The following is a 22,438-nucleotide window of genomic DNA, read 5'->3' as shown; positions in this document are numbered from 1 at the left end:
CCCTGTGGGTATGGGTTGCCTAGACTGGGTCTGAGCGAGGGTGGGGTATGGTGGGGAAGGAGGCTGTTCAGGTCACTCAACAGTGAAAAAAAAAAAAAAAAAACCTCTCCAATTGACAACCAGATCTTCTGGTCCTACTCTGTGCTGCTGTGACTGCAGGTGCAAGAAACAGGAGAACCCCACAAAATCTCCCACTAACACCTTCTGAAAGTGGATCAGATGTCTACATCTCACAGCACCCAGTATCCTGCTGACCTAGATGTAGTAAACTCTGACCTCAGATCTTGAGCTGCTGTCAGAGGCTTTGTCCTCACAGGGAAGCCGCCCTAGACCTGTGCTAGATTTTTTTTTCATCTCCTGTGATCAGAAAAATCTGAAGTTCTTATAATCTTCTTTGCATAGATATGTATTAAACAAGGTAACTCTGTCTTTCTTTTAATCTTCTGGAATCCGAAAAATGCCAGATGAGAACCACAGTGCGACAGCGGAATCCAGTCGTCTACTGGACGTACCTCGCTACCTCTGTGAGGGAACGGAATCCCCTTACCAGACGGGACAGCTGCACCCAGCCATCAGGGTCGCCGACCTACTGCAGCACATTAATCTCATGAAGACATCAGACAGCTACGGGTTCAAAGAGGAGTATGAGGTGAAAGTTATTAAACCATGTTACATTTTATTTCTAATCAAATAGTGGGATTTAATGTCTTTTCCTCCCTTCAGCATAATAAGGAGTGACGTCTACTCCGTAGACGCATATATAAACTTGTGTCTATGAGAATATCCTCAAATGTGTATGTGGGAAGAAGGGAGGGGCAGATGAAATTGAATAAAAGGGACACTTTCTGGGTCAAAATTCACTTGAAGAATTCTTAAAACTTGGATTCCAGAATTTTACTGTGCTATTTAAAAACTGCTCTGTTAGACCTCATATCTCCCCCACTGAAAAAATCCATTAACAGGATCCTTTGAGTCCCACTGTTACTGTTACGGATTCGACCATTTGAATGACTTAAGCAGTAGGGCTACCTCTCTGCCTCCTTGCGTGTGGATCCCCTGGTGAGAAGTGGGGTCCATCTCTGTGTTCTACATGTCCTACTTGTCATGCTCGGTTTTCTCTGTGGCTTACTGGTTCGAAGTGGCTGAGAACAAAAACAGATCACTGCGAATCCAGACAACACTAAGAAGCCAAAAGAAGGATGTGGGAAAGTTTTCTTCCAACCTTACTTCCCCTTCCTACTAAATCCAAAATACAAGTAGAAGTCACACTGCACAGGGAGTGATTTAAACTTGTCATCTCAATAAAAACAATATAGCAGAAAGGAAAAAGGAAAAAGTTCCTTCGCCACTTTGCACACTTCCTGAGAGGTGTCCGCCTCGGGCACGGAAGGAAGTTTCTCCACCGCCAAGTAGGTACCACCCTGTACACGCACTGAAAGTGAAAGGATCCAAGCAGTACTTGACTTTGAAAGACCATCTGAAATGCATTCAACTTCTCGAGGAATCTTCTGAACTCTATTTTATTTCCAGATTGCCTGTATACCTGAGTTTGGGAGCAAATAAAATTAGCTGGGAGTTTTGAGAGTCGGTGTAGACAAGTACCGGAAACACTACGCTGTGGCAACAAAATAGTGCAAGGAATTATAATATCCTGCCAAAGATGGTTTTTTTGTTGTTGTTGTTCATTTCATGTGTATTCCTGTGTACCTCACTTCAAAGACATTGATTCTTTGAAGACCCCATTTCCTGTGTTGAGCAAAGTTTAAGTTTTACTGCAAAAAGAAATCTATACGCATATTTTAAATTGCTGCATATGGTAATTAAACCAATCAGCAAATTCATCTGTTCCAAGATTCTTGGATATGGTGGCTCTTTTTGATTTTCATATGGTCCCTCGTAGAGACTCAGTCCTTTTCATGATCTTCAAAGAAACTGCCATGTGATGTATTGCACACGATTTAATGAATAATTATGGGGGAAAACAGGTTTTCTTTTTTCCTGTTATAAATGCTAGAGTAAAAACATTGGAAAGATACTCATTAAAAATAGTTTTGAAGTTGTGATGCTTTCCCTACTTCCATCTCTCAAAGTTGTAGCAATCTTAGATTTGAAATCGTTTCAAGCTCCTTTTTTTCCCCCTGAAGTTGTTTCTTGTCCTTATTTTGAACTCAGTCCAGTCCTAGATGAACAAGAGTCCAGCAAACTTTGAGATCTGAAAAGAGAACTTGTTTACTACTCTAGGACTCCCTTCCGCCATGAGAAAAGTGGCTTTTATTATTTTGGTCTTCAGAACAGATAAAACCTGAATCAAGAAAAGGAGTTAAATTCAGTCTTCTTGTTACTTTTTTTTTTCCAGAGCTTCTTTGAAGGACAGTCCGCATCTTGGGATGTAGCTAAAAAAGATCAAAATAGAGCAAAAAATCGATATGGAAACATTATCGCATGTAAGTTCTCCTACAGTTCTTGGTGAATGTAAATATTGTGTGTAGCAGCTAAGTAGTAAGCGACAAGGCCTCCTTATATGGTTTTAAACTTTAAGAGAGTTTATAAAGCGCAGCTGTTTATAAAGTAATCTGTATAATATCAAAACAGCATTAGCCCTTGGCAGTGACTCTGAAGTTGTCGTCATTTTTGTTAATTAAATTGACTCAGACTCTTCACCCTGTGGAGATAACGTGCTCTTTGATTTTATGTTTGCACATAAATGCGTGGAGGTGTTACTGACAGCTGAGAGGACCAGGATAATGAAAAAGAAAGGTCTTTTCAGTGATAAATTGCTACAACGCTTCTACCAAGCGTATTCAAGGTGGGAGTGTTATTCTTTCCATAGAACCTTTATTTCTTGCTCGGAGCCAGTGCCTGACTCCCGTTGCTCCTTGTTATTTGTCATTAGGGACATCATTAAGGCTTCAGGGTGTCTACATGGGATAAACCAATTGGTTATCCTATGAAACCGCAGGAACGGTAAGGAAAGGAACACGTTTAGTTTGTAACCAGTGATGTACCTGCCACACTCAGCCCCCATTTTAAATTATTTTAAAACGTCTTCTGAATACGTCAGAATTCAACCTCACCTCTAGAGAAATGAGACGTCAGGAGCAGAGATTGAAACTTCCTCTCAGTTCTGTGGCTCGTGTGCTGTAACATGCAGCAGGGAAAGATCCCCCCCATTTAGAGCCACGTCTAAGAGGCGGGACTAGAATGACTCAAATGATGACTCATCATCTGATTACCACGCTCCCGAAAAGCTTCCTCACTATGAAGATGCTAGCCATCGAATCTTTATTGATGGGATAGTGTAATAAGTCATGAGCTCATTAAAGTTCTTGTGTTTCCTTAAGGAGATTTGAATAGTAGTGTATTATGGATAAGCTCTCAGCCACCACTGAATTCCTTTCGGTGTCTGCCGAGGTCATTGTCTCAGAACGGAGGGGAAATTTTTAATAAGTTCATCTTATTGTTCAAAACCTTTAGATGACCACTCCAGAGTAATTCTGCAACCTGTTGAGGATGATCCTTCTTCCGATTACATTAATGCCAACTATATAGATGTAAGTATTTTTATAGTTCGGTGTGCCCAATTTGTTGGCTTATACATGTGAATCTTTTTGCTTGTTATTACCTATAAAGTGATTGCTAGCTTTTTAAAATAAAGAACAAACTGTACACTTTTCCTTGTTCTACGTCCTAGTACTTACTGACGTTGTTGTGCTTTCTTTCACACCTGACTTTGGTTTGGGCTGTAGATTTGGCTGTACAGGGATGTAAGTACCACTATATGTAAATAACAGCACCCTATTATAAATATTTAATAAAACTACTCTTAATTACAGTTATTACTAATGCTTACTACTAGTTACCTCTGCATGCTTCACCTAATTAGCCTCATACGGTATATCTATGTTCATTTTTTCGTAACTCCTTTACATGTGTGAAGATCTATTTTACCTCCTTCCCTTTGCTATGTTTAGAAACACAGGACCATTTTTAGCTTTTGACAAGTTATTCTGTACTCGAGTTTTATTTGTTGATGATTTCTGTTTCTGGCTTTTATTCTTCCCTTTCCCCAAACATGTGAGAAGCTGGATAGTATGATGTGTATTAGCGTTTCTGAAATTTTACTTTTTACATTTGACTTCTGATGTTAAAAATGGGTAGGAAGACTATTTTGTGGTGTGTGGTATTGGCTTGTTAAAGTATTAAAATTACTTAGGCAAAAGCATTACTAAATTGCATTTGTAAAAGACACATATCACACATATATATCGAACCGTGCAAACGAAAAAAAAAAAAGTCTGTTTTGATCACATGCTCCACTGTTACATTTTGGTTACAAACGTTATCTACGTGCAAATTGTTGATTTAATGGAAAGTGATTAGCAATTCAAAGATAAAATATTGTCGAGGAAACAATAATACTGCATTACATGGAAGAAGGACAGGCTCTTTATTCATGTTCCCTGGTCAAAATTATGCCGGGAACCTTGGGACTGTCGCTTCACCTCTGTGCCTCCGTTTCCTTATGTGTACAGTGGGGATAATAATAATAGTTCTAACCTCATCGTTCTGAGAATTAAATAAAGCAATGCATGTTGAACATTCAGCACAATACCTAGCACATCTAAAGCACTCACGAAACTTCAGCTATTTTCAAATAATTCAATCCTAAGTGTGCTGAGATTCATCAGTTCAAAACATGTGTTAATTGTGAGGCAAAAGGTAGAAGGATCAAATACTGCAGCATCTATGTCGTATGCATTTATAGTTGCATAAAACATAGGAAAATCAGGCCCCAACTTTGTCTAATTCCCATAAATAGGAAATTAGCTCTGTCACATTTATTAAGTTCATGTTTTATAGTTATTTTGTGAACTGTCATCATTGATATCTTTGAATTAATTTTATTACGTATAGTCTCTGAGTATATTGGTGAAAATTCTGGTCATCATTTGACTCGAGTTTACTCAATATTTTAAATTTATCAGACATCTCAAAAGAGAAGGCTAAGCTAATGTCCACTCTTTAAAAAATGCAACAGTTTTCTGACAAATATGTACTCGTTCTTTGCCTATTCAGTTTAACCTTGATTCTCTGCCAAGACATATACACTGGAGCCTTGTCATACTACTACTCTGTGCTTCATATGGTAAACCCGTGTTCCAAGTGAGACTGTGTTGTTGCCCAGTCGTGCTGTTAAGACCCCAGTGTATTTTGGCCGATGACTATACAATTCTATAACGTTCCCTTTCCCGTTAGTTTATTATACGTAAGACTCTTCTGCAATTGGTAAATTTTTTCATGAAAATCGGGAGATGAAATGTTTATAAAGCTTGGAAGAAAAATCTTTCCATGAAAAATTGTACTATCTGGTATAAGAAGAAGTACGAAACTTCCAAACTGGCAGCAGTATGATGCTCAGCCACTTAAATATTAGATTGGGGATTTCAGCTTACATGCGTTTGTATGCGCATCGCGTTACCCACAGCAAATGTGGACAAATTGTCCCACAGGCTTTTGCCAAAGCCCTTTGATAAAGACAAAACAAATTCGAAGCTTAACCCTATGATACCGTTAACGCTCGTGCGATATATTCATGATGTCCTGGAATTCAAATCAATTGAGAGCAACTAACAACTTATTTCTTATCAGAAATAATTTCTTTGTTGACCTAGCATTAAATGCTTGACCACCTAAAGCTCTTGGCACACTCAAAAGGAAAAAGCGCTAAATTTTTTGTTCAGGATAAGATGCATTTTATTTAAAACTCTTCCTTCCCTATATATATGTGTGTACCTGTAATTATGTGTGTGTAAACTAATATTATCGGCACACACAAAATAGTTTTGGCAGATTCCTGAACATATTGCAGTACGGGAATATTCTCTAAAATGTCTCAGCAGGACTCTGACTTAATGCACTCATGCATTGTCCAGCTCTAACATTGGAATGTTCTGTTATTATTTTATGGTTCTAATATGTCGTTGTCCATTTGTAATGCAGTGTGTTGTACTTTTGGATGATACGATGAGATTTAATATTTTTGAACACAATTTGCCAGGAATGAATGACTAAAGATTAACATGAAGGCATAAACATTTTAGTAAAACCAAACAATATCTACGCAGTTATTCTCTAGCAAACAAAACTCAATTACGCAATACATATTCTAATCTGAGCCCTTAAAACATTTAATTTTTGTTTTATGTTTACCTTTCAGATAACCTAGGTTTGAGAAGTGAACTATGAGTTCACTACTCATTTCTGGACTTTTTACTATAACTTAATCTTAACAGGTGGTTGTCTTCATCTTTTTATGCCTTCATTCATTTATTTCTAATACTGATGTAAAATGATAACCAATTTGTTCTCCTATTTTAGGGGTACCAGAGACCAAGCCACTACATTGCAACTCAAGGTAAAAACATTGCCTTTTTAAATGTTTTAGAGCAACCAAACTTGCATATTCATCCATCTAGTGGTTTATTTGCCATTTTATCTGACTTAACTGGAAAAAAAAATCACATCTTCTGAGAGAGATTTGTATAATAGGATTATTTATTCTCTTTATTCATTTGTATAATAGGATTCGTTTTATCTGTGTAAAACATATACAAATCGAAACTTGATATATTTTTTAATTAAAATAAAAGAGGAGCTGCTGATTTGTGCTTTGGGTTTTGGTATTCTGATGTCCCAGAGTCAATAGTGCTGAACACAGGAATTACTTTTGAGGGAAGCCAGAAATGTCTCACTTGGTATAAGTTGTCTTTTTTTTTTTTTTTTTTTTTTGTGGTCCTGGAATGGAGTATTGTCCAAGGCCAATAATGTTATAATGAAATGTTAGACCTTCTTCCAAAATATTTTTTACAAAAAATTTTGTCTCAAGGGCTAAGGGGGACTTCATCAAGTTCATTCTGTGTAGAAAATAAGAAAAAGGCAGAGAAGTCTTGTTACAGTAGCACACTGGGGAATAAGAACATCCTAAAACACTTCCAGATATCTCTCCAGATTGACCACTGACCATCAGAAAAGAAACCTAGCCCATGCATTTATTTCTTAAAAGAGGGAAGTAAAGCAAGAGTGCTGCTGTTTTGAAAGAGATAATTTTCTGAGTATTTTCACATATCTGTGGATTACCTGAGTTGAATTGTAAGCTCTTTAAAGTCAGAAAGATCATTCATGGTGAACAATATTCTAGGTTGGTTTATTTGTTTCTTGTCCTGAATAGAGTGTAGCCCAGTAGACACTTCTGTGGTCTGGAGATGACAATATAAGGTTGGGATGTGTGCTTATATATATGAATGTTTCTTCATTAACCCCTGAATGTGCCCTGTTTTATAAATGATGTGGGTAGATTTAATTGGTAATATATGCTGTTTGGTTGGTAGTGGTATAAGACTTCCTATTTTTAACATGTATTTGAGGTTGTATCAAACTAACTTAGTGACAGATATAAATATCCTAGAATCTAGTGATATCTGCTTCTGAATGGGAAGTATATAAGGTGAATTGAAAAAAAAGTTGTATTTGCCTATGTTTTGGTAGGGTGAATTTAGATACAAACTGAATTTAAGTTATTTCGGTGACATTTCTGTGTTAGACCTTCAATATTATTTTTTATTGTATTTACCGTGATTTTTACCTTATGCATATTCTTACCACTTAGTTCTTCTAATCACAAAATTTCTCTGATAACAAAATATTCAAATTAATTTCTTCAAAGGCCCAGTTCATGAAACAGTATATGATTTCTGGAGAATGATCTGGCAAGAACAGTCTGCCTGCATTGTGATGGTTACAAATTTAGTTGAGGTTGGCCGGGTAAGAGAAAAAAAGATTTTTTTCTTGTTCACTAAACATAAGTTGAGTAGCCAAACATAACACACTTAGAATAGAATCTCATTCCATAGTTTTAAAAATTCATAGACATAGCATTTCAAATGAGTGCTCCTCAGTGGACCTTTGATAGCTAAGAAATTATTTGATGTCTTACTGAGTAATAAAAGAAACTTTGAGTTTATATAGGTTCTAATTGCATCATCAGGCTTCTATGTTATAATGAGACTACACAAAGCTTTTCTATTTATTGTGTAATAGATGCTTTTATCTCATTTATAGTTTTTTATGATATTTTTACTGTAACCTAAAGAGCTACCACTGGAATTAAACCATCTTGGTTAAAATGTATGCAGGCCCACCTACATACCCTTTTTGTCATTTAGGTTAAATGCTACAAGTATTGGCCTGATGATACTGAAGTTTATGGTGACTTCAAAGTAACCTGTGTGGAAATGGAACCACTTGCTGAATATGTAGTGAGGACATTCACCCTGGAAAGGGTAAGCTATCGAAAATTTTCTCCTAAAATATGTTTATTGAAATTGTTTTTCTCTTAGAGTCCCCATCAAGATTTGTTTTGATGCTGCTATAAAAGCCATCCATTCATTCATGCATTCATTCATTCATTCAATTTCACAAATATTTTTTCGAGAGCATGCCATGTGCCAGGCATCTTTGTAAACCTTAGGACACATATTAAACACATAAATGATTTCTGTTTTGAAAGATGGTCTAGAATCATGTGAAAAAATCACAAAACTAGAAAACCAGAGAAAATCAATAGAACAAAAGAAAAATTAAACATAAGCCAAAAACCAACAGAAAATAATAAATGAAATAAAAAAGCTAGCTCTTGGAAAAGATCAATAAAAGATTAAACCACTATCAATTCTAAATGAGGGACAATCAAAAGTGTGCAATATTAGTAAACACAAGAAAGATGTAGCTACACTTATACTGGCTGTTGGGAAAGCTATAAGAAATAATACATGTAAACTTGGAGATGGAGATTTTAGTCTAGATACATTTATATCTAGTAAAGACTAATTCTCAAAATTTGACCGAGAAGACTTAAAAACCTGAACAGATGACAGAAGAAAATGGAATCTTAAATTTTATCATTGAAATTGCACTATGGTTTTATAGTTGAGGTTTCTTTAACTTCTAACAAATAGTTAATGCCTATGTTTATAAAAGTATTTAAACCATGGAAGGCCATTAAAACCAACTAACTATATTCTGAAAGCTAGAATAATTGTGATAACAAAACCAGGTAAAGATGGGACTCTCTAAAGCTCTTCTCTGTCCTCTCTGCCTTTTTTAAAATCTCTCTCTCTATCTGTGTGTGTGTGTGTACACACACTTTGCAGACCAATTTCATTCAAGAATATACTCAAAAAAAGTTCAAAATAAAATATCAAAAATTTGAAACCCAGCTGTGAATTAAGAAAACGTCACAACATGACCTATAATGATTGTGTTCTAGGAATGCAAGGATATTACACTGGTGGTGGGAAATCTAGCTGAATATTTCATCACATCTTCTTTAAAGGAACAAAAACATAGGATTTTATTAATAGATAGTGTAAAGTACTTACTTTTTCTTTAAAGACATAATCTATATTAGGAAAATAAGGAGGCTGCTTCAACATGATAAAGATGATTCAACAATAACTATAGCATGCATATTAAGGGGTAAAAACCCTACAGGGGTCGCTATGTAATCAGAAGTGTAATGTGGATAATCAGTCTCATTAGCATTCAAAATTTTGGGAAGTTCTAGTAAATGAAATAAGACAACAAAAGGAATAAATTGCCTAACTATTAGAAAAACTAAAATTATTTTTACATGAGATTATTTTATACCAAGAAAACTAGAGATACTTTAGAATGGAACTAATAATCATTGAAGTGGCTGATTCAAGATAAATACTCAGAAATGATAGCTTTTCTGTATATTAGCAGTAAACAGAAGTAGACGTTAAAAAAAATCTCTTCAATAGTAAAAAATTCTAAAGTGTTTAGGAATAGATTCAGCAGAGACATGGGTCCTAAGTGACTAAATCCTCAAAGTGTAATGAAGGACGTAGAGTATGATGTGAATCAGTAAGTGGAGACATGCACCTGGCCCTAATGGGAATATTTTGGATTACTAACACTTTATGTCGTTAATGGCATACATCTTGGAACATCATTGAATTTTTTTTTTAATTTGTTTTCTTGTTAGAACTGGAGAAGAGTACTTTGGTTTTTTTTGTTTTTTGTTTTTTGTTTTTGTTTTGAAAAGCACATATTTGAAAATTCCTTGGGAAAATTTTAATAGAGAGAGGCCTGGGTGGCTTAGTGGTTGAGCGTCTGCCTTCAGCTCAGGGCACAATCTCAGGGTCCTGGGATCGAGTCCCACATCGGACTCCCCTCAGAGAGCCTGCTTCTCCCTCTGCCTCTGTCTCTGCCTCTCTCTCTCTCTCTGTGTGTCTCGTGAATAAATAAATTAAATCTTTAAGAAAAAAAAAAAAGAACATTTTAGTACAGAGAGCAGTGAGTGAACATGCCTTGCGAGATATTAAAAAGAACTTTTTTTTTTTTTGCTGAGGTTTACTAAAAAGAACAAGGCCCTTACGGCAAACACCTCCAGTAAAAGGATTGATATGGAGGAGGTGACCTGGCTGAAATCAGGTCTTAGAACAACTTAAGATCTTCCCCAGTGGAGTGGACTTGAAAAGTCATAAAGAAAAAAATTAATTAATTAATTAATTAATTAATTAATTAAAAAGTCATAAAGGAAGTGATTTTTTTCCATCTGCATGATTCCAGGAGGGTGTTTATCATTTTCACCATTATATCAGCTGTCGAGCCCCACTCTGTGTGCAGGGTTTTGTGTAGGAACCAGAAAGAATAATGAGACCCGATCCCTGGCTTCCAAAGCTTCAGTACATTTGGTCTGTCTATATAGGACTGAATCTAAACTTTCCCAGTTTGGTTCATGTATTTCATGGCATTTGTCTCCCTTTTCTGAATGAACGAGTGAGGTGGAGATAGCCCAGATAGCTCAGGGCACCATTGGAATTGCATAGAGTCGGCGGGATCGGGGGCTGCAAATGTGGGTTCCTATACATAAAATCTGTAGCATTCTATCTGTGTTTGCGAAGCTTTGCTACTACCACAAGCCACAGGCTTCTCTGACCAAAAAGAAGCAGCTTCAAAGTGTGCATTTAAAGGTTCTCTTAAGGGGATCCCTGGGTGGCGCAGCGGTTTAGCACCTGCCTTTGGCCCAGGGCGCGATCCTGGAGACCCGGGATCAAATCCCACATCGGGCTCCTGGTGCATGGAGCCTGCTTCTCCCTCTGCCTGTGTCTCTGCCTCTCTCTCTCTCTCTCTCTCTCTCTCTCTCTCTCTGTGACTATCATAAATAAATAAATAAAAATTAAAAAAAAATAAAGGTTCTCTTAAATTAACCCACTGGGACAGAGGTGCAGCAATTCCGCTCCCCTTTCATGTTGTATTTTGGTTACTTTAAATAATACTCTGTGCTGAATTATTTCACAGAATTAGGACAAAATTGTCTGCCCCAAGAAGAGTTGAGCTGTCTGTATATTTTTACAAAACAATCTCAAGTAGCAGTGTCCTGGAAAATCCCTCCATGCTGTGCTTCAAAACCATTTTCAACATGGATAAGCAAGGCATTAAAATCTTTTTTGAGGTTGGAAGCCAGAAGGTTGCTTTTATTCACCACTCGAAAACTCAGTGCCTTGGGTCAATAGGGCAGCATTTTAGCTTTCCGGGTTTTTTTCCTGTTCTCCTCATAATTTTACGTGTTGTCATTTCGTGAGGAAGATACTGTCAAGGCAAATAAAACTTACACAGAGTTATAGAACTGAGCAAGACCTCTGATTCCAGTTACTTGACCGTACAGGTAAGCTCCTGGACCACGTCAGGCCAACGTCCTTTGCCAGAGAAAGTGTGATCTTTGATAGAATCTTTTTATTGTCTTTGATAGAGTCTTTTTAGAGTCATTTATTGTTCACTGTCACCTGGGCCTCGTGCCTGGGGTTGTGTTTAATGGCCTGATTTGGGTTCTTTGGAAAACACTTCTTTACGTGTTTGCACAGAGGGGATACAATGAGATCCGGGAAGTTAAGCAGTTCCACTTCACTGGCTGGCCCGACCACGGGGTACCGTACCACGCTACCGGCCTTCTCTCCTTTATCCGTCGGGTCAAGTTCTCCAACCCCCCCAGTGCTGGCCCTATCGTGGTGCATTGCAGGTGAGTGCTGGCCCAAATAGTCTTGACTATCTCCAGCCCTCTTTTTTTAAAACTAGGAGACAAAATTAGTGCGTGCTCCCAAGGTTCCAGTGCACGTCTACTATGGGTAACGTAAAATAGCAGGGAAATAAAAGCTATAAGGCGGGTATAGAATAGAGACTTAAAAAAATAAATCCATTCATCCTGATGTGTGTAGTGTTGTTCACAAATGGGAGTGTGGAAACTGTCTTTTAGTGGCAACATCTGTGTTTAGGGTTTTGTGGGTTGTTTTTTTTTTTTATCGCTTTTGCAAATCCCATATTGTATGGGATGGGAGGTTAAAATAGAGATTTCTTGCCAATCTAGTAAATTCCCAATAGAATGCCAGCTTTTAAAACTAAATTTGAGACATACAGAGTTACTAAATGGCCTAAATTGCAAGAATTTGTGCTATAAAACAGCTATTTAAGAATTTAGGGAGGGAAAAAAGCCATCCATCAGAGGACCTTGAAAACTACATCAGTGAGATCCAGCAAATATAAGCCAGAAAAATGTGAACATTATATCCATGCTTCCTTCTGATTAGACACTTCTCTTAAAACAAGCATTCAGAGACACTAAAAGCAAATTACATGGCCTCATTTTGAGATGTGAACAGAAAAATATGTACTGAATCTGAAACGCTTTTCCTAAATGCTGCACACCATTCTCAAATACTATCCCCTCCAAGCTACATAATAGGTTATACTTAGGTTTTGTTTTTCCTGAAAATACAACCTATTCGGAATTTAAATGACACATACGAGAGAGGGGAAACACAGAGAATGAAATAAAAGTAAGGCATCCGTAAGGATCAGATACTGTGTCCCCTGAAAAATAAATCTTCAGTTCAAGCCTTCTCAAGAAATCTGACGTACTCTTCAATTACTTTCCTGTCTCAAACCCTGGGAACAGTGATTGAGAAGATGGTAGGCAAAGGGGGGGAAAAAAAAAGGAAAGAAAGAGCAAGAGATACCCACAATACCTTTTAGTTAAATTTATTAACAGTGAGTTTAAGAGAAGTGACCAAATCTGGACAACAAAGAAATAATGTTAATAGCCCATCTATGCATTTAGAAAATGAGATAAATAGTTTTTTTTAATTCAGGAGTGACTTATCATAGAGGACGTTTGCTCTCCAAAGACTTGCTTGCTTTAGAACTGGAGGGTATGATGCTGAGTGAAATAAGTCAATCAGAGAAGGACAAACATTATATGGTCTCATTCATTTGGGGAATATAAAAAATAGTGAAAGGCAATAAGGGGGAAAGGAGAAAAAATGAGTAGAAAATATCAGAAAGGGAGACAGAACATGAGAGACTCCTAACTCTGGGAAACGAACAAGGGGTGGGGTAGAAAGGGAGGTGGGTGGGAGGTTGGGGTGACTGGATGACGGGCACTGAGGGGGGCACTTGATGGGATGAGCACTGGGGGTTATGCTGTATGTTGGCAAATAGAACTCCAATTAAAAAAAAAAATAGAAGTGCTCCAAGATTGCAGATACTCTCTTGAAACAACTTTCATTTTTCACTAACACTTGGGTATCTGTGAATTTATACAAAAGGGGAAGCTGACTCCCCCTTGGGAAGTGAACCCGCCCCCAAGAATCCCAACTATATCTTGTTTGTGCTATTGATTTTTACATATAGAATTGAAGAGAGGCACCTGGGGGACTCAGTCGGTGAAGTGACCAACTCCTGATTTCCTCTCAGGTCATGGTCTCAGGGTTGTAAGCCCGAGCCCCACGTTGGGCTCCACCCTCAGTGGGGCATCAGCTTGCAATTCTCTCTCCTTCCTCCTCCACCTCTCCCCCAGTCTGCTCTGTCTCTAAAATAAATGAAGAAATCTTTTTTTTAAAAAATTGAAGAAACATGCCCAAGAGGTCAGGTAATCCACAGTATATAAAGATTGAATTGCTGAATAAATACAGCAAGATAGTGGCTGTCTTTGGGACCTGTTAAGCAGTATATTCTATATCCAACTTTCCATTTTCATTTTTCCTTCAGACCACCATTCAAATATCCTTTCTACTGTTGGCCCCCTCCTTGTTGGTAATCACCATTTTCCTCACCCCTAGCACTTTCTCTGAAATGTGACTCCTCAGACTTCCCAGTCAATGTTTTGGAGTTGATTTTCTTTGGCTTGGCATTTACAAGAATCTGTCAGATGGGAACAGTGAGCCAGCATTCTCACATTTGGCCAGAGGACCCACAAGTATATGAGTAAGAGTATTTTTGAGGTTGAATTTTAAAGCACGAATCCACCCCTCGGTCAGTTCTGTGAGCTTGAAGTTCTATGCAGTAGATTTCCAAAGAATTGAAGACTGTATAAGAGAGCCATGGAACTTGAACAACATACGTACGGTAATTTTAAAACACAGTTTGATTTACAAACTGTATCATTTTAATTTTAAACTCTTGTTCCAATCTCATTTTGCACCAAAGCAAATACTCTGCATTAAATAAGTGTTTATATAACACCTATAAATCACACCTTGCAGTTTGCTAAATCAGTTTGATCCCACCTATCTGACAGTTGAATGGATCTTTATATAAGTTTGCATGAACACGCTTTTTGCAATCCCTTAGATTTAATTTTTTTTCAGTGCTGGTGCTGGACGGACTGGCTGTTACATCGTGATCGACATCATGCTGGACATGGCTGAAAGAGAGGGTGTTGTCGACATCTACAACTGTGTCAAAGCCTTAAGATCTCGTCGTATCAATATGGTCCAGACAGAGGTAAGTGGCTTGTTGATATATCTCTAATAGCTTTTTACTTTTTTTTCTTTGATTTCTAACATTCATCAAAGGCAATAAATGTTTTTTGTGTAGAATCAATAACCTCACCAAGTCATATAGGAAAATATTGATATCTTTATTAATGTCTCTATATAGAGAAAATTCTTTGTACTATCTAGCTTTGATGACAGAAAGTTTTTATTAAAATAGTTTGATTTTTTTCTTTCTTAGGAACAGTACATTTTTATTCATGATGCCATTTTAGAAGCCTGCTTATGTGGAGAAACTGCCATACCTGTCTGTGAATTTAAAGCTGCATATTTTGATATGATTAGAATAGACTCTCAGACTAACTCTTCACATCTCAAAGATGAATTCCAGGTATTTACTTATTTCTGGGGCTTTTTTTTTAATGAACAACTTATTACAGTGTACTCTGGGCATCATTGATTCTTTTAAGGAAGGTCTTTCACGTCAAATTTACCACCTTTGACCCTATTTTAGGTATAATATAATACCTGTCTCTTTCATTATACATATTATGGAGTCACTTTTGTATTAATGAGCTCCTATCTGCTGTATCTGGAAGGGCAGATGAGTTCAGACTCGGGGAAGAGCGTGGGGAAAGGTATCATAAACGTCAAGCTTGGTGGTGATTTGTGTGTATTTACAACCTTTTTTTATGCAGTCTTACGGATGTTAACCTTCTGTGTCACTCACAATGTGAGATCAAGCACATTAATAATAATAGCTGAAGTTCGTGCTAAACATTGTCTCTAAATAACCCCAAATGTTTTCACTGCCCTTAAAACATCCCTGAAGGTGTATGAATGTGAAGTTAAGAGTCTCTCTGGACACCGACTACTTTGATCCCTTGTGCAGTGCTCTTTCTAGCGTGTTGCAGCCTATCTTCAAATACGGCATTGCCAACACCTTATTGCAGGTGATGGTTTCCAACTTTGATGATGGGTCGTCATCATGGGCCACTCTATTTCTGTTTTCTTTGGTCAAGCGATGCATTTTGAAGGTAGCTATGGCTTTTAGCTTCCCTTTCCCTTTTAGGAAACACAGCGAACACTGTGTACATTGTTTCTTTGTCACTTCTCAGGCTTCATTAGCTTTAACCACAAAGTCTATCGGCCTGTCATCATGGCAAATGCCGGTGCCTTGGACAAATCCTTCACTTTGTACTTGGCCTCCCACATACTTGATGGATCTGCCTTATGCTATTAAATGGGTCACTTGCTTTTAACCTAGGTTCCCTTTTCTTTTTAGACTTTGAATTCGGTCACCCCTCGACTACAAGCCGAAGACTGCAGTATAGCCTGCCTGCCAAGGAATCATGACAAGAATCGTTTTATGGACATGCTGCCACCCGACAGATGTCTACCTTTTTTAATTACAATTGATGGGGAGAGTAGTAACTACATCAATGCTGCTCTTATGGACGTAAGAGACTACTGCCTTTGTCAGCGTAAAGTGTCATGAAAAGCTATGTAATGTGATGAACACTGGCTGGTTTTCTTTTCAAGAAAGTTAAAATGGCCTAGAAAGGAAAAATGGAAATGTTCATTGAAATATGTATATATTTTATATATATATTTGAGAATGATCTTGAATTTCCCCTACAGAGATTCTTGGGAACTATAAGTTTTAGGCTCCATTGTAGATTTGGAGCTTGGTTGTCCATTATTATATCCTGTAGAGGAAATACCTGCAGGTCATATTTTTCATCTTAATTATTTTCAGAAAAGAAAATCATGCTTATGTATTTTGAATGTTAAGTGAGGGATGAATTTTAAAGACTACATAATGCCTTATCTTCTAAAGACTACATAATGCCTTATCTTCCGAAACTCGTGTTAATTTGGGAAATCTTTATCTCTGACATTCAGTGTTCCAGTAATTTATAGCTAACCTGCTTTATCGGCCATTAATTAATAGAGACCCTTTAAAAATAACTAGGAGAAGGCGCCGAAGATACATGTTAATACATCCATCATAATGAAAGAACTGTCTCGCCTCACTCCAGCCATCATAAAGTGTAAATGGTAGAGCACGTCCTCAGCAGGTTAGCATCCCATAGACAGAACAACATGGAAAGAAGCTTTTAAGTCAGTCTTTGGCTCCCTTGCATGGTTAGTTTGGAGAGAAGCAAGAAGGCTGTCCAGGTTCAGAATCATTTTAAACAGTTCATCATCTTCATGTATAAACATTTCTAGGTTTTGCCTTTTCATTGTGGAACCACAGCGAGGAGAACTTAGAAGTCAGGTCCATTCCTCTGTGACTACTAATGAAGTTTTCTGGGTTATCGTTCTTATTGTGTTTTCCAAAATTAGCTTCCGATGGTAGAGACTCGGAAAGCCCACCGTCTACTCTTGAGACTAGTGTCTTAGCCAGTTACGTTGCTCTCCTTATGACGCAGAGCAGAATAGTGTGAGACAAGCTCAAGTAAAAAGTTCTCATTCTTGCCATGAGCAGTTTTGCCTAGTCATTAATCATAACCACTGAAATCACACTGGATCCTCATTGTACCTTTTCTTCCATTCTAATTGTCTGGAAAGACAAATATCCAAAACACAGAGAAAACACACAAAACCTTTGTTTCTGAGTTGGGACTTGGAATTTTTAAAGGCTGTGTGAAAAAGAGAAGGAGAAAATACTTTTAGAGAAGAGATTGATGAAGCTTATGTCTGAGGCATTTTTTTCTCTTGGGCATCTATCACTGTCAAGTTTTTCTTCACTTCCAGGTTGTTTTCTAGTCAATAAGACCAAACCTTGTTCTCTATCTGTTTCCGCTCCCTGCTTTATACCCTATGATTCCACTTAGATATATTTTATAATTGAGACTGTCCAGTGGATTCAGTAGTGTAGTTGGGGCCTCAGAAAAGTTAGGCTTGGTTTGTCTTATAAGAACAGGGCTCACTGGTAAGCACTCCGCAAGCCCCCTGCCCTCTAGCAACATCCTCACAAGGTTACATACCCTTGTGCCATGATTGTGAAGAATTAGGAGGGAAGACCAAGAATTCTGTGATTTCGGAGCCTTAGATGTACTCCTGTACTTACAGAAGAAGGATACAGGAAAGCATCTGTCCTCTCTCCCATCATCTCATCCATCTCCCTTCTGCTGTGCCTCAGAACTAAGTGAATAGCTCACTTTCCCATGGAGCAGACATGTAATTAGAAGGAAAGTTTACTTATTTCTTCTGATCCTTTTCATAAGCCTTCACACCTTTCTCAGGAAACACTCACTTCAGATGCACGTGTAACTTTGTGAGGCTCGAGGCCATTTGGAAGCAGCCAGATGAACTGTCAGCACTCAGATTTATCCCACAATCTTCCATGGAGCAGATTGCCATGATTAGCAGCGTTTCCCAGATCAATGTTCAAGAACCAGTTTCTACACTGATGTTAAAACACTTGAGGGATGCCTGGGGGGCTCCGCCACTTGTGTCTGCCTTCAGCTCGGGTCATGGTCCCAGGGTCCTGGGATTGAACCCCCATGTCAGGCTCCCCACTCAGTGGGGAGTCTGCTGCTCCCTCTCCCTCTGCTACACCTTGCTTGTGTGCTCTCTCTCTATATATATTTAAAAAAAAAGACACTTGAAAGCCTTAAAAAGTCATATGATACAAGTGAGTTAGGGGATCACTGACAATTTTTATCAGCATTAAGGAAATCTGTCTCAGGCAACTGTCTAGTTATTTTTTTTTTTTTACAAACTATCTGAGTTAATACGTAGAAATATAGATCATTCATCGGCAGAATGACAGATGGCCCAGGTCTGATGAGCATAGCCTCTCCTTCTGGATAGAGATAATGTGTCACATCCCAGTCAAGGAGCACTTAATAAAGAAGGAGTCATTCCCTTAGAGATGGGGCCAAGGAGTACATTTGACTTTTTGGCACTTAAAAAATCTTAAGTGATTGGAACTATCATTTGGATCATTCATATACATTAGAAATGCCCACGAGATGAGCAGAATGTGCTGATAATATCCATATAATGTAAAAGCACATGAGTTTGAGGCATATGTGATTTTTCTTATTTGAAATGTAAGAGAACCCATGCATGTATATAATATATATTATATAAATACGCTGATAGATGTTGATAAATGATTGATAGACAGACAGAAGGTAGATACAGATATATAGACATCCATATATACATACAAACACACCAGGGGATCCTGTGCCTTCAGTTTCTCAGATTGATTACCTTTGAAAACCTGAAAAAGCCTGCAGGTGGGTCATGGAGGATCTTAACCTTGAGAAGTTCTTTAGTTTCTTCTCTTGTTTCTGTCCTATATTTACTTTTCTCAACAAAATAAAACTTAAATTCTTGACTTAAATTGCTGCTGAGACTTTGAAGTCTCACCATCAGTATGACAAATTACCAGCGCCAGTCCATTCCAGTGGCCCAAAGCTATTTTTCCATGGCTTGCGCAGCATCTGGCTCCATGTCCATGTGGAGCTGTTACACCTTGCTTGGTCCTACGTTGAAATGTATCGAATGTGCTTGTACAACCGATCATTCATTTTAAGTTCTTATGTTTTTCCATCTACCTTGTTTCTTCACAGAGTTACAGGCAACCAGCTGCTTTCATCGTCACACAATACCCTCTGCCAAACACTGTGAAAGATTTCTGGAGATTAGTGTATGATTATGGCTGTACCTCCATCGTGATGTTAAATGAAGTCGACTTGTCCCAGGTTAATGGCTATGAGTTGCTTCTGTGTACTCATACACAACTTAGTAAAGTAGTAATAAATTTTTAAAAATCTGCTTCGTACTACCTTAATTAGAGAAAAATAATGCTCGTTGTATTTTTTTTTTTCCCAAAACATTCATCATTCTAGGGCTGCCCTCAGTACTGGCCAGAAGAAGGAATGTTACGATATGGCCCTATCCAAGTGGAGTGTATGTCTTGTTCAATGGATTGTGATGTGATAAACCGGATTTTTAGGATATGCAACCTAACAAGAGTAAGTCATTAATGTTTTAAATGAGCAGATCGAGAGCAACTCACCATAACCATGTTGGGGTATATAATTCCAATCAGCCAACAGGGAGAGTGGAATTTAACACGTGTTATATAATCAGACCCAAAGCTAGTAATCATCTTATACCTTAGTATTAGAAGAAAAAGGTATTCCAAAAACAGGAAGGCAGAAATTCAGAAAGCTAGGTGTCCTAGTCAGTTATTTAATGTATCATATCTGGAAACAAAATTCAGATGCACCGGCAACTGAGTTTGGTTGTCTGAGCCTGGTCTCTGCGCACATGTAGACTTTCATCAAAGTTGACTACACATTTTATTAGTATTGATATCCAGCCCAGAAGAGGTATATAATTGAAAAATATGAATAAAATAATTAATAACAATGACTATAAAAAGCTTTGGCTCAGGAGGAAGGGATGTGTTGGATCAGCCATTATAGAAAGGCTCCAGTCACTATTCCACATAAGGGAGAACTCCATGCATGAGCAGGAAAGGTAAATCACGGCCATCATTGATTCTCCTTCCACCTATGATTTCATCTTTGTAAATGTCCCAGTTCCTGGCTCTGCCCAGATCTGTAGAACTAGCACTGGTACCGCTTTTCCCAGGAGCAAAGCAGCAGAAGTAATTCTCAGAAATCTTTTCTTCCATGAGTCTTCATATGTTTTACACTAAATGACAAATTAAGTCTAGGGTCTCTCCCCCAACCCGCCCCCCAAAAAAAGCTAATAAAAACTGTTTAGATTGTGTAACCAAATAGTAAGCAGAATTTGAAAAAGAAATCATTAGTGATATCCATGGAATTACTCTCTCTTTTTTTTTTAAGATTTTATTTATTTATTTGGGAGAGAAAGAGTGGTGGGGGGAAGCAAAGGGAAGGGAGAAGCAGACTCCTCCGCTGAGCAGGGCGCCCGATGAGGGGCTGGATCCCAGGACCCTGGGATCATGACCTGGGCCGAAGGCAGACGCTTAACCAGCTGAGCCACCCAGGTGCCCAGAATCACTGTTTTTAAAGAGCATTCCTCTGTTTTTTAGCGCAGCAGCTCTGTGTATGTGTATTATTTTAAGTGCATGATTCAGATTGTCATGTTTCAGTGTTTTCACATCGAAATGGCTATATGTGTTTCTGGCTAATAAGTCTGTATGTATAACTATAAGCAGAGGATAAAATCATATCCAATTCTGTCGCTCATTTCAGTGGAGAAAAAAAGGATAACTCCAAATCATGTCATAATATCCATGCATATCTTAGATGTTAATTTAAATGGAATCTCATTATGTCTGCACATCTGTTCCATTATGGTTCTAGTAATATTTTAGCTGAGAAACCGTAGCTGCTAAACTAAGAAAGTAAGAATTGTCTTTTTATTGAACTGCTTATATGAAAAATATTCTAAGGATGGGAACTGAAATCTGTGGGTTTTTTTTTTTTTATCATCATATTTGTTTACTTATCTTCCTCTATATTTGGTGTTCTGGCTCTTATTAGTGCACGATTGTCTTTCTATTCCCAATCTTATTTACTATCAGGCACTCCATCAGATATTTAATATGCACCCATGAGAAGAAGTTGGGTGTTGTACTAGTAGCTCCTAGTGATGCGTGAGCCCTTACCATATGGAAATTCAGATCGGATGTCTAATGATACAGCTCACTCCTGTATTACAAATTCTTTCTTACATTTATCTGAGGGCTTAGTGTCTTGATTCATTCATTCAACGGTACTATTCTTTGGATACTATTTTGCTAGGTTCTAGTGATACAGAGTTTAGGGAAGAAAGAGAAACTTCCTCATCTTTAAAGAACTTACATTTTATCAGGGAAGACAAGCATTGAACATCTCATTGTATAATCATTTATTTACAAAAATGAGAAATTTTAGAGAAGTACAAAATCCAGAGTGTTTGAGTAACCTGACATAGCTGGGTGACTAGAGAAGACTTCATTGGGGTAGTGATCTTTGAGGCAAAATTTGAAGGATCGGTAGGAGCTATTTGGGTTGGGAGAAACAACTATGCTGGTGTTCGCAGGACAGAGAGGGTTCCCAGGATACATGAGTTTCAGTTCAAAGACCAGAAGAGTCCCAGACAAAGCCAAGACAACTTGATTACTGTGTTTGGGATTGAGAGGCACAAACAAGAAGGAGACCTTGGAGGACAAATGGAAAGTTTGTACAAAGTTCCCCAGGCAATAAATGACCTGATAGATGGATTGAAAGAAGGCCAATGGGGGCAGCCTGGGTGACTCAGGGGTTTAGCACCTCCTTCAGCCCAGGGCCTGATCCTGGAGTCCCGGGATCGAGTCCCACGTCGGGCTCCCTGCATGGAGCCTGCTTCTCCCTCTGCCTGTGTCTCTGTCTCTCTGTGTGTCTCTCATGGATAAAAAAATAAAATCTTAAAAAAAAAAAAAAAAAGGCCAATGTGTTAGAATGCATTATAATAAAGAGAAGAAGGTCGGGAAAGGAAGTGGAGCCATACCCTATAGGAATTTTTCAGCCACTGCAGCAATTTGGATTTTATGTAAGATTATTTGGAAGCCATTAAAGCGGGGAATGACAAGATCATATTTGCAT

The 22,438-nt window shown here is 38.0% G+C and overlaps 1 protein-coding gene across 9 annotated transcripts in view; it reads left to right on the top strand.

The window, feature by feature from the left end:
• Window positions 1-22,438, top strand: part of PTPRK (protein tyrosine phosphatase receptor type K) — a 546,973-nt gene that overhangs the window by 518,562 nt on the left and 5,973 nt on the right. For 6 of the 9 annotated variants that reach the window (XM_072833628.1, XM_072833588.1, XM_072833618.1 and 3 more), the window contains 13 exons: window positions 465-649; window positions 2,357-2,444; window positions 3,475-3,551; window positions 3,747-3,764; window positions 6,379-6,415; window positions 7,724-7,821; window positions 8,223-8,339; window positions 11,949-12,103; window positions 14,727-14,862; window positions 15,094-15,243; window positions 16,138-16,311; window positions 19,445-19,576; window positions 19,724-19,849. In XM_072833628.1, the coding sequence (XP_072689729.1) occupies window positions 465-649; window positions 2,357-2,444; window positions 3,475-3,551; window positions 3,747-3,764; window positions 6,379-6,415; window positions 7,724-7,821; window positions 8,223-8,339; window positions 11,949-12,103; window positions 14,727-14,862; window positions 15,094-15,243; window positions 16,138-16,311; window positions 19,445-19,576; window positions 19,724-19,849 (1,493 nt within the window). The remainder of the gene's footprint in view (window positions 1-464; window positions 650-2,356; window positions 2,445-3,474; window positions 3,552-3,746; window positions 3,765-6,378; window positions 6,416-7,723; window positions 7,822-8,222; window positions 8,340-11,948; window positions 12,104-14,726; window positions 14,863-15,093; window positions 15,244-16,137; window positions 16,312-19,444; window positions 19,577-19,723; window positions 19,850-22,438) is intronic. The other 3 variants (XM_072833647.1, XM_072833598.1, XM_072833638.1) reach the window with 1 other exon arrangement.

Source organism: Canis lupus, chromosome 1, assembly GCF_048164855.1.
Source record: "Canis lupus baileyi chromosome 1, mCanLup2.hap1, whole genome shotgun sequence".
NCBI lineage: Eukaryota > Metazoa > Chordata > Mammalia > Carnivora > Canidae > Canis > Canis lupus.
Note: the sequence above shows the minus strand (reverse complement) of the source record. Positions and strands in the feature narration are given on the sequence as shown.